This window comes from Macrobrachium nipponense, chromosome 21 (assembly GCF_015104395.2).
Source record: "Macrobrachium nipponense isolate FS-2020 chromosome 21, ASM1510439v2, whole genome shotgun sequence".
NCBI lineage: Eukaryota > Metazoa > Arthropoda > Malacostraca > Decapoda > Palaemonidae > Macrobrachium > Macrobrachium nipponense.
The window spans coordinates 38,656,455-38,672,086 of NC_087212.1; the positions used below are offsets into that span (position 1 = coordinate 38,656,455).

Sequence of the window (15,632 nt, forward strand, 5' to 3'; positions counted from 1 at the left end):
CTGGCTGAATTTTTGGTGAACTTCTGGTGAATTTTGTGCTGAATTTTTGGTGAATGGGCAAGCATTAACATTGGTGATCTTTTTTATACTAATACCGGTGATTTTTTTCATACTAACATGGGTGTTGTAATGCAATCAAGGTTGGTGACGTTTTTTTTTAATTTGGGAGGAACTAACGACACATTTTTTAGTTTTCTTTTTTTTTGAGTTCGGCAGAAAATTGCTTGAAGTCTACGTGAGTCACAGATGTTACAGGTGTTAAGGGAAAAGTTATCAGTACCATTAGTTTTTCTTTTTTCATTTTTTGGAAGTTAGCCATCACTGACGTAAGATTTTTTATCATGGGCGAGTTTCAATTTATTTTTCTCTCCGAGCAGTTTGTGAGAATTTTTTTTCATATTTCAGTTTGTAACTTAGAGTCATTGTTCAGGAATGTGTTTATAATTTCAGCTGTTTGATACTGCAGAGAGATTTATGGGAGAATTTTTGCATCTTTTTGAATGCATACGAAATGGCCCTACATTTTTTTTTTCTGGATATTTGTGTTCCAGAAGTTGTGGGTTTCTTGCACAATACCTTTGTTGTATTTGTGACAATTTTGCCAGAGATGGGAAACTTGGCTAAGTTTCTAGTGGCCTATGCCGTAGTGCATATGGAGAAGCCTTTGCTTAGACACTTTGAATTTGGAGTTCTGTTATAATGAGTTATGGCACACTGGTGATTTTTTCTAGAATTTCCCAGGCAATTTTATTTGCCGAGTTTTTGCCTTTCTTAGCAGTTATGCTAAACAGAGAGTTTATAGCCTTTGACTATAACATTTAGTTATTTTCCTGGAGAATTGGAGATATAATATTTTGGCCATTTAATATTTTTTATTTTTTTGGAGATATTCCAATAGTTTAGGGCTATGATGGTGAGAGCTATGTTTAGTTCAATTATTTTTGCAGCCATTTTTGTTGCAAATGGAGACACCTTTTTGAGGAGATATGGGGCAATATTTTCGAGTATGTCAGCTAGATGCTTTGAGTGCAATTTTCTTTTGGAGATGGAGTTACATTTTTGATTATCCTGCTTGGAGATATAATAATCTTTTTTGGAGACTTGTTTTATTCCACATGGTGAAATAGAGGTAAGTATTTTTTATTTGCCGAAACAGAGGTGAATATTTTTTTATTGCTGGAGTGGTGGTTTTATCAACACGTGGTTATTGGTGAGATAGAGGGAATATGCTGTTGTGGGATAGTTAATTAAAAGGAGGAAATATTTTTATCACCGGAGTGGTGTTATTATTGATATGGTGGTGATATATGTGGATGGCATTAATCTTCGGTGGTGATCTTTTTTTGTGGTTATGATTTTTAGAGTTGAATTTCTGGAGTTTTTTGAGCCAAGAGAGGGGTTCTGTGGTTCTTTTTGGTTTCGTGACTAATTGGAGGCGAGTGGCATTACTGCATTGTGGTCCTATAGAGATGTGATTTTTTATGTTCACCAGTGAGTTATTTTTGGTGGCATATAATTGCTGAGTTGCGAGTTTACCGTAGTTTTTTTTTATCCCGGATAGGTGATAATTGTTTATATAATTGGGCAGTATCATTTGTAAGAGTTATGTCTTTGAGACAATTTTTGAGCACCTTAGTCATATCCTGGAGATAATTCTGTGAATGTGCTTGCGTAGTTTCAGTATAGAACCTTTTTTTGAGAATCATGGGTTTCTGAAGTTGGAAGTCTGACTAGACATTTTTATGCTGCCGTTCGAGCACCTGATGTGTTCTCAGGAGGATTTTTGCTGATAACGCTGGGATGAGTCCGGTGTGATGACTCTTTTCCTCTAGTGGTGATTGCTCAGAGTTTTTGCAATATCTGGAAATGTTGACCATAGCATTTCATGAAAATGCACGTGTAAGGGGTTGCTTCCTGGCCATGTCCGATAGATGAAAAGTTGCGATGGCAAAATTCCGTAACTATACATATCGCATTTATGGGGAAAACGCGGGGTTATGTATATCATGCATATGTTATGTGCTTTGTGATGGGGAAAGTTCACTTATTGTTGTTATCTTTTTTTTTTTTTTCCTTTTCCTATGAGAGATGTAATTGGGGGTTGAGCTTTAAATAGCATTTCTTTTCTGGACGGGAGATGTAATTTGTTGGGGGTTGTGATTTACATAAATGGGCGTTTTGAAATTAATTATAAGCAGTAAAATGGGTTTTTGGTGTTAGACACTGGAGAGTTTTTCTGGTTTTGTGGGTTATTGTAATATCAGAGCTTGAGAGAACATTTTCCAGTGATGATTTTGGGGCTGCACTTGTTACATGTATTTTTTTCTTGGGCTCATTACTTTTTTCTTTTTTTTTACTTGTGAGAATTTGTGAGTTTGAAATGTGATGACAGAAGTCCGTGGAGTTACTGTGAGTCTGAGTTCTGAGGTGTGTGTTAATGTGTGAATTTGGAGAATTAAGTTAGAGAACTTAGTATTTTCTTTGCGGGGTTGTGATAATGACTTATGATTTAGTGGTCCTATGGAGTTCCTTCATGAGCTGAAGTTAGAAATTAGTTCAGTGGTCATATTAAATGGAGTTAATTGGGAGACGTTCAGTTAGTATTTCTGAATTTTTGAGGTCATTATTTGATAGAAGTATGTCTGGGTTAATTCTTTTTTGATTGACCGATGACGTGACTGACATACTGAAATACACCATAATCATTGTTCCCGATGCTAGCAAGAGGCCCACCAGCCTTTGAAGAGATGTTGCTGATGCATGCCCACTTAAGAGAGTTTCTACAAGTCTACAGAGTTCTACAGTGCTTTTGGGTCTACAGAAGCCATTGGATGTCTTCCACTGGGAGACATTTCGCCGTCATACAGCGTGTTTCTACGAGTCTGTGCAGGCTGTTGCAGACAAAGAGGGAGATTCAAGATGGAGAAAAAGTTTCTACACCCAATTGTTATTATAGCCCTGGTATGGGGTTTTTGGAGATGAAGCGTGATAGAACATTACGTTGTGCTGCCAGAGACGCGCAGTTACTACTATATTTTGTGTTTTGAGCCAGCCAATTTTTTTTTTATATATGAGCTGTTTTATGTGGCCTATGGCTAGGCAGGGGCTAGCCAGGATGGTGGCCGAGTTAATCTGTAAAAAGGGGGAATGTACAGACTCATCATTTTTAACTTCCTTAGATACAGAGAGTCCAAGTGACAAGACATCTCAGCTTAAGAATGCTGATGTATCTTTTTAGGTGGCGTGATATTAAGATCCTTACTAAGCAGATCAACGATCGCCCTGTAGTTCGAGAGGGTGACTTTGAAACCAGTTGAGAGTGGTTATGAGGGTGTGGACGAAGGGCGTGAGTTTGTTTGTACGTGTGCACCTCTTTCGTTCATAATGGAGGTAATTAGCCAGAAGGATGGAGACGGTTGCCTTGGAGAGAAAGAGCCTGGATGGCTCTATAACGTGTTTTTATTTCTGTGTGTGAGATTCTGGGCTGGAGATGGGTAAGAGTTACTGTGCTTTAGCCAAAGATGTGGCTTATCTGTTTTTGTTGACATTTTGTAAAGATGTTCTATTTCATTTAATCTTTTGACTTTGTCTTTACAATTGTGTATGCTCATTAGTGTGTCCCTCCTGTCTTTTAACAGGCAGATCTAGTGAGGGGGACTGTGTGGAGGGAACTATATTTTGGAGAAGAGATCATTGGTGTGACTAACTACTGATTAAGACTATTAAATACTGGGGGGTTATCTAAGTTACTTGAACTTTGAGTTATCATTCCATTAATTATCCTGTAAGAATCTGAGTTATTCAATTAATACTTTGCTTTAAATAAACGTATATTTTTGTAGTTCCGACTCTGATTTGATGACCTAAAGAAATGGAGTGGAGGTTATCGAGAGAGAGAGAGGTTGCGAGTCGAGAGAGAGAGAGAGAGAGAGAGAGAGAGAGAGAGAGGGGCTATTACCGGTGTCTGAGAGAGAGAGAGAGAGAGGAGAGAGGGGAGGAGAAAGTGTTACCAAAAACCCAGATGCCTTCCACTTCTGGCTATCGCTACCTATTTGAAGAACGGGGCGGTGCCCCCGTTATTATATATATATATATATATATATATATATATATATATATATATTTGTGTGTTTTTATGTGTGTGTGTGTGTATGTATATGTATATTTATATATATATATATATATATATATATATATATATATATATATATTTGTGTGTGTGTGTGTGTGTGTGTATATATATATATATATATATATATATATATATATATATATATATATACATATATATATATAGTCTGTGTGTATGGGGCTGGTGTATTGTTATAGTAAGCTCTTCCCAAAAAAAAGTCACAAGACATCAGAACGATTATCCCGTGGCTTACGTCCAGTATAACGTTTTTATAAATAAATTTATGGATGCGAGACGCTATGGCATATAGTTTCTGTATGAATGACATGAATGCTTTTTGGGAAATTTCTTGTTCTGCAATATCCAGTTTAATAGAATTGTTCCCGGCATCAATGACCACAGATGTTGTGACCCCATTTTGAGAAAATCAGTTGATCAATCAATCAGCCCTGGTTTTGCCTGTAAGAGTGTTCTTTCAGAAGACAAAACTGAGATCAAGTTAAACTGTTGAACACTATCTTCAAATGTCTACAATATTTGTGTGAAATGTGTTTTTTTTACTAATGAGTTCCTAAGGAAGTTCCGAGCTCAAGGACCACTTAGGGTTTGAATGTTTTTCACTAGCAACGCGACCTTATCATCTCTGTGAGTTTGGGATGCGGTTTTACGGTGTGCTTGTGGTCTGTCTGTTGAGACAAGTATCCATGTGCCTGTTTCCCCCAGGATCTAACATGGGTGGAATTGGGTTGGACATTTATGTATGTGTGCACACGCGTGTGTATGCATATGCTGTTTTCTAGGACGTGCATAACAGTGCAGTGCCCTATCCTGTTGCTCATAAGCGATATTTAAACCTTCAGTTGAGTAATTGGATCATGGGAGAGATAGAAATGTAACTCTTTTGGTAGGAAGGGCCCTTTCGGTGTTCCATTGCTCAGCCTTGTTGGAGATTTGTGGTTTCCGAACAATTATCTTGTTATATCTCAATTTCTGATACAATTTCACCTCCGGAACAATTCATTTTGCCCCGAAAAAATTCATTTACTTTTCATGGCGGTCTGTGGACAACTAAATCAATACGAGGGTGTAAATTTTATTGAGATTAATCCATTTCCCGCAACGTAGTCACTCATTAAAACATATTAATTTGATTGATGCCCTTGTGGATTTAAGCCTAATGACGGCTTGTGCGTGTAACCCCTGTGATTAGCATTCGTGCGGTCATCATATCCCCTAATGGCTGTGGGGAGGCATTTGGAATTAATTAGATTTTTCAAGGTCTCAAACTTTTTCTTCTACTTGTTTTACTTTCATCTTTTGCGCTGAATAAATTTCATAAGCTAGAATTTTTTTTATTTTATTTTTCATTTTGTATTTATTTGATTTCTTTTGTAATTTCGTTATCTCTTAATATTAATGTTATTAATACGATGATTTTATTTTTTGCATCTTAAAGACTCGTCAGCTTTTCAAATTTTGTGATCTATAGAGATTTTTTTAAATTGATGCGAATTTTAAAATTTTTTATGAACTTCTTTAATTTTTCTATTGAATTTGAATACTTTTGTTCCTTCATTTTATGAATTTGGTGAGCTTTTTCTTTACCAGCTCATGATTCTTTTTTTTTTTACCTTTCGTGTTGATCAGGCTGCATGAGTACCATTATTTTTTGTTTTAGTTGCATTGCATTCGAGCTCGTGGCTTATGCAGATAAATGCTAATTTATTTTGTAGAGCGATACACATCATTATCTTTTATCCATAATCAGATGGACGAATATGTGCCTCTTCTTCTATTTCATAAAAAAAAAATATTGAGAAAGTTCATCACTTGATTTATAACTTTAAGAACGTTATATTTCACAGTCGGCAGGAAGTACCGTATTGTTCTTCATGTAAAACCTTCCCTTTTACACCCTAGAGTTCCACATTAGAGCCATTTCAAAAAATAAAGCTGGTGTGTTGTTCTGTAATTTGGGAAATTGTTACATTTTACAGCATTTCGAATTCAAATAAAAAAAAATTACTGCAATTCATCACCTTCATAACTCAAGAGGCTGCACAGCAGCTTATGGCCAGAGGGAGTATTTTGTTCACCTAATTAGCTGAAGAAGAATATTTTTTTATTCGAACAAAAAGAACTCAGAGGTTAATGATACTGGTTTTGTAAAAGTCAGTTCATACCTAGGATGCCAAGGTTTATTGCCGAAATCTGATCTGCTTTTGATACAGCATGAAACAGAAAAATACATATAATAACAATGCCTTGGGCAACATGGACCATCTGTTAATGGTGACACAGCTAAGTGGTAACGAGGGTTGTTCGTGGTTGCTGCCTACCTTGGTGACTAAATCAAGGTGTGGAAGTGCATTAACTTATATTTAATCTACCATGTATTACCATTCATTCCATTGCTGTATGTCATCAGACTAAATACTTCTCTGAATACTTGCCTAGCTGAAAGCCTTACCACCCTGTAGCTACCTTGTTTTGTAAAGATTTTTTGGTTTTTCTAGACAGTGCTAGGAGGACATCTTGTTTATTTTTGCTGGAGGACACATTACATCCCTATACAATAGGGAATTTATTCCACTGGTTAAGTAAGCAATCCTGTATATGCATTCACATTCCTCTATCTAGGAAAAAATAATACGTGATATTAAGGAAGCATTTCACGCCATAACACTAAACAAACCTGCTAACATAACAGCTGTTCACAAGAATTTTTGTTCAACTCCAGGTATATTTTTCTCATTGTCAACTCAAGCAAGCAGTTTTGTTTTACAGATTTTACCAACAACATTTTATGCTGTCTTACTCGAGCTTGTTATCTGTAAAGCCTTGTGCACATAAATATAAATTATGTTGTACCTCCCTCAACGAGGCCACTTGCGAATATAGTCTAGAGCAGGGGTTCTTAACAGGGGGTATCCATGCCCCTTGGGGATATGAAAACCACATGCGGGGGGTATGGGTCTTGATCTCTGGATATTTGAATATATTTTATTTTAATGTGTCAGTGTATACATGGGTACATTTTGCAAATAAATAACTATATGAAACTATAAATTATTTTAATTTTCTAGTATATTCCATTCTTTGCTATATATACCTAAAGTATGTATTAAAGTAAGTATATTAAGTTATATTGTCAACAAATAGGACTTATGTGGACTTCTGCAAAGGGGGTGTGGAACCATATTGGGTAATTCATTGGGGGTCTGGAGTCATCAAAGGTTAAGAACCCCTGGTCTAGTCCCTGAATGAGAAGCACTTTGCTCAAACCGTGACAAACATATAACTTGCAGAATTATATAATATTCAGCCATGGATATTACATAACTATACTCTGTTTTTTCCATCTGTCCATCCGCCTGTGGTGTTTTTGTATGGTAACACTGCGTCCCGGGCGTTAGATAGTTTCATTCAGCTTACATTCAACGATTATAATAATATCCTATTTCGTATATTAACGGTGTAATTCGCATACAGTAAATTATTAAAAAACTTTTCACTTGCAAATGTACACCCAGATATCCTTTTATTTACCTAAAACTTACACATAGCGTAACTATCTAAAGCCCGGGACGCAGTGTTACCATACAAAAACACCACAGGCAGATGGACGGATAAAAAAAAAAAACAGAGTATAGTGAGCCTTCATATGCTAGGGTTAATCTGAAATCTAATCATTTTGGTGAGGACTTCTGCAAGTTCACACTCTTTTATGCAAATGTGGTTTAAAGCTTTGAACAAATGTTTCCACTTTTAGAACTTAGTGTCATACAGAGTGGCCTTTTTCGCATTTGTAAGCAAAAGCGAGTGATTGTGTGAAATGGTACGCCATCTTGCCTCGGGGACAGATGATCACATATACTTTGCCTGTAGTTCGATTTGTGACACATTCACTCACGCCCCACTTTCTCCTTTTTATTCTCCTTATTGATGTCTTATTAACGCGTAAGAAATATTATTAAAAAGGTTATTTTTTCTTCTCATTGCCGCTTGCAACTAGGAATTCATTTGGCAGATATCCATTTACTTGGGAAACGAAAACTTCCTAGGCCTATTTTGTAGCTTTTGCATAAACGCTAATTGCGGCATAGCCGCCTGTATATATTTTGAATAAAAGTCATATACATGACAAATTCCAGCAGATTTTGTCTAAAAATGAAAACTGAGTTGGGAAACTTCGAAGTGGAAAGGTTATGAAATATATGAAATGAATAAGGGGAGAATTCGGAAGTTCGTTGGGCTGCTGTTCATTGTATAAATGTGAGACGGGGTGGCCGGAGAGAATTAATTTCCCCACTTGACATGAAATAATGTACAAGTCAGTCAATCTCGGTGAACTAAGCATAACATGAAACAGATTTCTCTTGTTGGCTGACAACAGCTTTTTACGACCAATTTTGCAAAAACAAAATTAGAATGAAAACAAATTGGTAACACACTAAGATTTCAAGGTCACGTTTACTATCCATACTGTATGATTATTTCCTAAACGACATTGCTATGACCATTGGTATGGCGGAAAGTAGTGCGAGAGGTAACAGGTTACATCGAAGATCGAGATGTTAAGGAAGATAACGGAATGTAATGAATGTCATTATTAAGAAAGAATTAAACTTACACAAACAGTTAGTTGGGACAGCGCTTGAAAATGGTCATATGGTGAGGAAACTGGATGCGTTGTTGCACTTTTAAAATTTGATGCGGTGGTCATCCACCACCGTATAATGTTCCACATACAAATTAGGGAATAGAGTATTATCCCTCACAAAAGCCGCGTAGGGCCTGGAGACATCGCACGCGTCCCTGGGATCATTTTCGACAGGTTATTAACCAGGTGTGTCTGGACGGCGCGTGCAGCTCCTAACATAATCTCCTTTTTTCTTCCTCGAACTCTGTGAACTGAAGCCACCGGATGCATTGATCCGGTGATTGTATCGTGTTTTTGAGGATAACTCTATCAAGGGGCGTCCGTCCCTTCGGCCTCCGGTGGGTAGGGAGGAAGGGAAGGGGAGGGGGAGGGGGAAACGTGATGAAACGTCAGTATTCCGAACCAAATCTTGTAATGAGGTGTCATCGTTCCGTTACTCACTTTTGGGGAAAGAAAGGCGACGGCGGCGTTGTGCGTCCCGAGGTCCGTCCGTCCGCCCTTCAAGGCCTATTTCCTATGGAATGTGCATGCAGATTTGGTCCTTACCTCCGTTGACACTGTAATGACCCCCCCCCCCTCCCTCCCCCACTTTCCTTGACACCCCCTGATTCCCACCCCACTCCCCCCTACCCTACCCGGCTCGAAGGCAATTCCGCTAAAAATCTCGCGCGTATCGTAGTGTGCGGCAACTTGTCAGCGAGATGCAGAGTGCCACAATACGAGGTCATCATATTACTGACGTATCATGTAATTTGTCGCAGCATTACATTTGCATGTCATCGGCATACCGAATATGCTTTTTAACATACGGCCGCGTCCGCCGGGGGAATTTCCTTTGCCCCGAGCTGCAGTTTTTTATGGCATCGATTTCGGATGCATGAGGTCTAAAATGCAAATAAATGCAGACCACATTTAGCCAGCGAATCCGTGTTTTTATTTCCCCTTTTCAATCATTTTCGGATACAAAACGGACCATTTCCCCCCCAAAAAGCTGCCAAGTGTAGTAAAGAGTTGTAAACAAGGGGAGGTGTAAGTGACAGGGGGGGAGGGGGGAAGTTGTTCCTTTCCCATCCACGTTTCTTTATTCCCCTTTTCCACTTCCTCCTTCTCCTTCCTCTCTTCCTTCTCCCTCCAATTCAAAATCGTCGCCGGACACGTATTGATTTTACAATACGTCTCGCTGGTGCGTTTCATTCTAAGCAGGGCCATTAAATATGCTAAATAAAAGTCCTATTAAGTGTAATAACGACACTATTTGACAAGATTTATGTTGGGCGCTGATTTCAGTGGGCGCCTAATGGTGCGTACAACGTTAGCCTGTAGAAGGGACTCGAGGACCCTCCGTCAGGATATTCCTCCTGCCATCCCTCCCTCCCTCCCTTCCCTCCCGAAGGAGCCTTCTTCATCCTCTACTTCTTCTTCCCTATCCGTTCAGAAATGAGATCCTCTATAATTGCCGATCTATTCCGTCGTTGATGACATGTTGAACGCGAGTGTATATAATCCATGAATTATATTCTTTTCTAAACGGTTTTTCCACGTTTTCATTTTCTCGTCAATTTTGCGTAAATTCTAAGACGAAAATCGAAGGATTTCGAAAACATTTAGAAATGTGAAATAAGCCGAAACGTTTTGGAGACCGGGCGAAAGGGTTGTAGTCAAGAGGTGCTTCCGCCTTCGACAACTATATCCTCTTCCTAGCCCCCTCATTTCCCCCCCTCACCCCCCTGCCTCTCCACCTCCCCGCTCCCCTCATTTTTCCATCCCCTTTCCTCCCTCCCCTCCTCACCCCCTTCCTCACTCCCCTGACTCTCATCTTTATATCGGCCAAATGTACAGTCATTTGAAGTATTTTTTAGGTCCTTTTATTTTTTTTTTCTTTATGCCCAAGAGGTTTAGATGTTTATTTTGTGGATGTATATATATATATATATATAGTATATATATATATATATATTATATATATCTCTATATATCTATATATATATATCATATATATGTATATATATACATCTACCATCTATATCTATCTATTATATATATATACTATAATATATATATATATATATAATTATATATGGACGAATGTATATTTGTGTGCGCTCGTGCACGCATTGCTCCTATATAAGTAAATGATTATGCCTAAATAAAGTAAGGTAGCCTCACTTTCCAACGTTAGAATTAAAGTCATTTAAACATGTTAATGCGGTTCAAATAATTAATTATGATAATTATGTGTCATCACGATAAAATGAAGTTTCCCCTGTAATCATAAATCAGCGCTGTAACCAAAGGCAGATGGCTTAGTTGTAGAATTAGTGTAAAGCTGCGGATGGCAGATTATTCCTCAAGACTCCAACGACGGGATTGACGCCCGTGTTCTTAAAACCTCTTCTGTAGTGTGGCCGCTTCTAAACTCTTAGTGAAGGTAGTTGGGGTCGTCTATAAGCCTCTCCTTTCAATTATGCCTTGCTGAATTGAATGGGGTATCTGCCTTCGTATCTGAGTTGTCTTGGGTGCAATTTTTACTTGGAGCTGAATGACGAAAATATAGCTACCCTAGTGTTATACAGTACGGAAAGTATCTTGTGTCGGTGGCGTAAATCTTCGGACATTTGTTGAATGTAGCTTAATTGAATGGGGTATCTGCCTTGCTATCTACGTTGCCTGGGGTGCAGTGCTTACTTACTGAAAGTGACTGTCCAAAATATAGCTAACCTAAGGTCATACAGTAAGGGATGTTATACAATAAGGAATGCTGTCTTACATAGATGGAGTAAGTTTACTGGGGATTTGTTAAATGTTAAGACTCTAAGGAGTTGATGTTTTTTTTTTCGAGAATGCTTGCGGAATTGACCGCTTAATATGAAGGGTGGCATATGATGTTTTAAAGAATGAAAGTCCGAATGGAAATACACAAGCAACTGATTGCAAATGAGAGGCTGTGCTACTGTGGTGAAAATTTGATATAGTGGTTAACCATGGGTGTGTGAAGGATGTCCTAGAAGAACGGAAGATAGTGGGATTTTGATTGTGGAATTAAGGCTTAACAAACGAAAAGAGGTTTTTAAAAAAAGCATTGTGGATTTAAACAAGGAAGAGGATGAATGGTTCAAATGTTTGTCTTAAAGATATTCTGTAAGAAGTTTGTAAGCAAACTGAATATTTTTTGGTAGAGTAAAACTTTAGTTAGAATATATCACTGGGATGGTGACTGGTCCTTTGTAAAAATGGGCCCAAGGCAATTATGTGTGATGTTCCATGGCTCTTTAGTGTGGACAAGCTGAAGTTGCTGATGCAACAGTTAGAAGGTTCTTGCAAGAAAAACCAGCTGGAAGAGTCAGAGATAGTGTTATGTGATCTACTGAGGCTGACCAGCGGGAGTCATCGATGTTAGTATGGATGGCAGAAGAACTCAAGTATTCACTTCATACAAGTATTTGGAATTAAAACGTATGCAAAGTTGGAATGACGTGACCAGGTGGGGTAACGTGACCCTCTTCTGATATGTCAGCTGCGGGTTCGAATCCTGCTACGGGCGTCAAGAATTTTAATAATTTGGTTCAGTGTTTCCATATCAAGGCTTATCCAAAAAGTTTGAGATAATCAAATTGCTGTTAGGAAGGCATTGTGGTTATCGCAATAATATATGGATATGGCAAAAAAGTGACCAATACATTCTATGTAATATATATATATATATTATATATATATATATATATATATATATATATAATATAGGTATATGGTTAAAATAAAAAATCACAGTAGATTGGCACGTGACTTTCATTAATAGCGATTACCACATGAATTATGATAGGCAGAAATCCAAGCGCTTTCGTCTTAGTAAAGACGAAAGCGCTTGGATATTTGCCTATCATATTCCTGGGGTATTCGCTTATATATATATATATATATATATATATATATATATATATATATATATATATATTATATATATATGATGAAAATATGAGCAGACTTTAAAATAATTACTACTGTTGAGAGGTGATTTGGACACATGTTGAAAATATAAGTGTGAATGGATGTCAAAAAGGATATTTTAATTTAGATATTTTGACGGAGAGGGAAACCGAAGGGAGTGTTTGTAAGTGAAGGCTTCATTATTTAAAAGGCAGAAGATTGCATAGCCACTTGGCGCAATATTTTTATCACATCACCTTGATTCATATACATCCATCAAGCTACAAATGTCCTTTAATATGCAATTCGCTCTACCTCGGAATTAACATATTTTCATATATGTTAACCGAAGGGAATTTTTTAGTTGGTAATAATTTCGTCCTCTCGTGGGTTCGAGCAAGCTTTCAGCGGACAGAGGAGAAATCTATCTATATATATGTATATATATATATATATATAATATATATATATATATATATAGTGTATGATATATGTATATATATATATATACACATATATATACTCTATATATATATATATATATATATATATATAGATCTATATATATATGTGTATATATATATATATATATATATATATATATATATATATATATATATATATATATATATATAGAGTGAAAGTAGACAGATGTTTTGGAAATCTCAAATCTCAGTAGGAAAAGAAGAGCGTAGTTAAGAGACACCACATTTTTATTGCGACGCGTTTTCGTTGTTTCTTCATAACAACATTTTCAAGCCTAAAAGAGACATTACAGTATTTTAATGGTAGTTACAAGATTATGTAATTATTGGCTGACAAAGCTGAGTAAAAGTAGCAACAATAAGATAATGGTTAAAATCTTTAAAATAAATTGCACCAGCATACTAAAAAAATAAAAATTATATAAAGATCTTTAAATAAAAAAAATTACAAAAAAAAAACCGTATTACTAAAAACCAGAAAGGTGGGAGACAGAGATGGAAAGTTTACACTACAAATGAATGACTGAATGATTTATATTAAAAGCAAGGGATAAGATGAATTGTCAAGGTTAAGATCTGGTTTCCTTAAAAATATTTCTATTGACTCAGAGATTCTCAATAATGACTCTTCTCTAAAAGTACCAAGCACACTAATGTGGTATATATATATATATATATATATATATATATATATATATATATATATATATATATATATATATATATATGTATATATATACATATATATATAGATCTATATATATATATATATATATATATATATATATATGTATATATATATATATATACTCTATATCTCTTATATATATATATATATATATATATATATATATATATTATATATATATATATATATCACTAACACAAGAAAACAACTTACCAGCGCGTTCATGGTAAACGCTCACCAGCAGTGTTAGCCACCTTACATCACTTGAGCCAAGTGGCTATGCAATCTCTTGCCTTTTAAATAATGAAGCCTTCACGTACAAACACTCCCATCGGTTTCCCTCTCCGTCAAAATATCTAAATTAAATATCTTTTTTGACATCCATTCACACTTATATTTTCATCATGTGTCCAAATCACCTCACAACAGTACTATGCTCTGTTTTTTTTCATCTGTCCATCCGCCTGTGGTGTTTTTGTATGGCAACACTGTGTCCCGGGCTTTAGATAGTTACATTCAGCTTACATTCAACGATTATAATAATATCCTATTTCGAATATTAACGGTGTAATTCGCATACAGTAAATTATTAAAACACTTTTCAGTTGCAAATTTACGCCCAGATATCCTTTTATTTACCTGAAACTTACACATAGCGTAGCTATCTAAAGCCCGGTACGCAGTGTTACCATACAAAAACACCACAGGCAGATGGACAGAAGAAAAAAAACAGAGTATAGTTATTTTCAAGTCTGCTAATATATATATATATATTATAGTTATATATATATATATATATATATATATATATATATATGTACACACACTCATACAGAGTAAAAAGCGAACATAACTGTGTGTAGGGGTTTAGGGGTTCAACACGCCATTGGTGAGCTCTCTGCTAGTCATGTGCTATAATAGTCGTGGAAGTTACATACACTTGGGGTTCATCAAGCCAGAGCGGTGTGAATGTGAATATGACAGCGATCATCGACTTTTCTTCTCTTGGGAGCCACCCCTGTTAATTGAAGTTAATGTTGAAAAATTGTACAGTATATAGCTATGTAAAATACGTGGGCTTGTGGGTGTGTGTGTGTGTACGATATGACATTGTCTAGACCAGTTTGCTATACATCACACCTAACTTGTACTTTCTCTAAACATTAATTTAGCTCTGATTATTGGACTAGAAGATGTTGGATATTTCACTTGATAAATGCTTAGAATAATCTCAATATATTATCCGTCCTCTGCTGTATACTCTCTGAAAAAAAACGAAAATGGTTCCTCCCGAAAAAAATGAAAGGAGACGTCTTAGAAAACGACTTTCACAATTCCTCTCTACCTCATTTAACTTCTTTTTCTCCCCTACTTATTCACCATTCTTTTCCCTTACTCCCTCCCTTCCCCCTCTTTCCCCCTTCCCCTCTCCCCATAGTTTTTTTTCCTTTGTCCACACTACGCGCAAAATATGTCCCATATATTAAACCACATTTTTTCCCTCTTAGCCTGGGACTTTTTTCTTTCTTATCTTTACTTAAGAAGAGTGCTTTTAGTGTAGATATTCATAATAGATATGTTATATACATATATTTAACATATATTTATATATTTAGATATATATTTTTTATACGCTCATTACATATATATATATATATAATATATATAAATAATATATATATATATATATATATATATATATATATATATATATATTTATATACATATATATCTCTGTGT

At 36.1% G+C, this 15,632-nt stretch overlaps 1 protein-coding gene across 1 annotated transcript in view; it reads left to right on the top strand.

Moving 5' to 3' along the window:
* Positions 1–12,042: 12,042 nt before the first annotated feature.
* The window catches only part of LOC135197459 (aspartic acid-rich protein-like), a 29,657-nt gene continuing 26,067 nt past the window's right edge, over positions 12,043–15,632 (top strand). The window contains exon 1 of the mRNA XM_064224526.1: positions 12,043–12,187. Coding sequence (XP_064080596.1) covers positions 12,043–12,187 — 145 coding nt within the window. The remainder of the gene's footprint in view (positions 12,188–15,632) is intronic.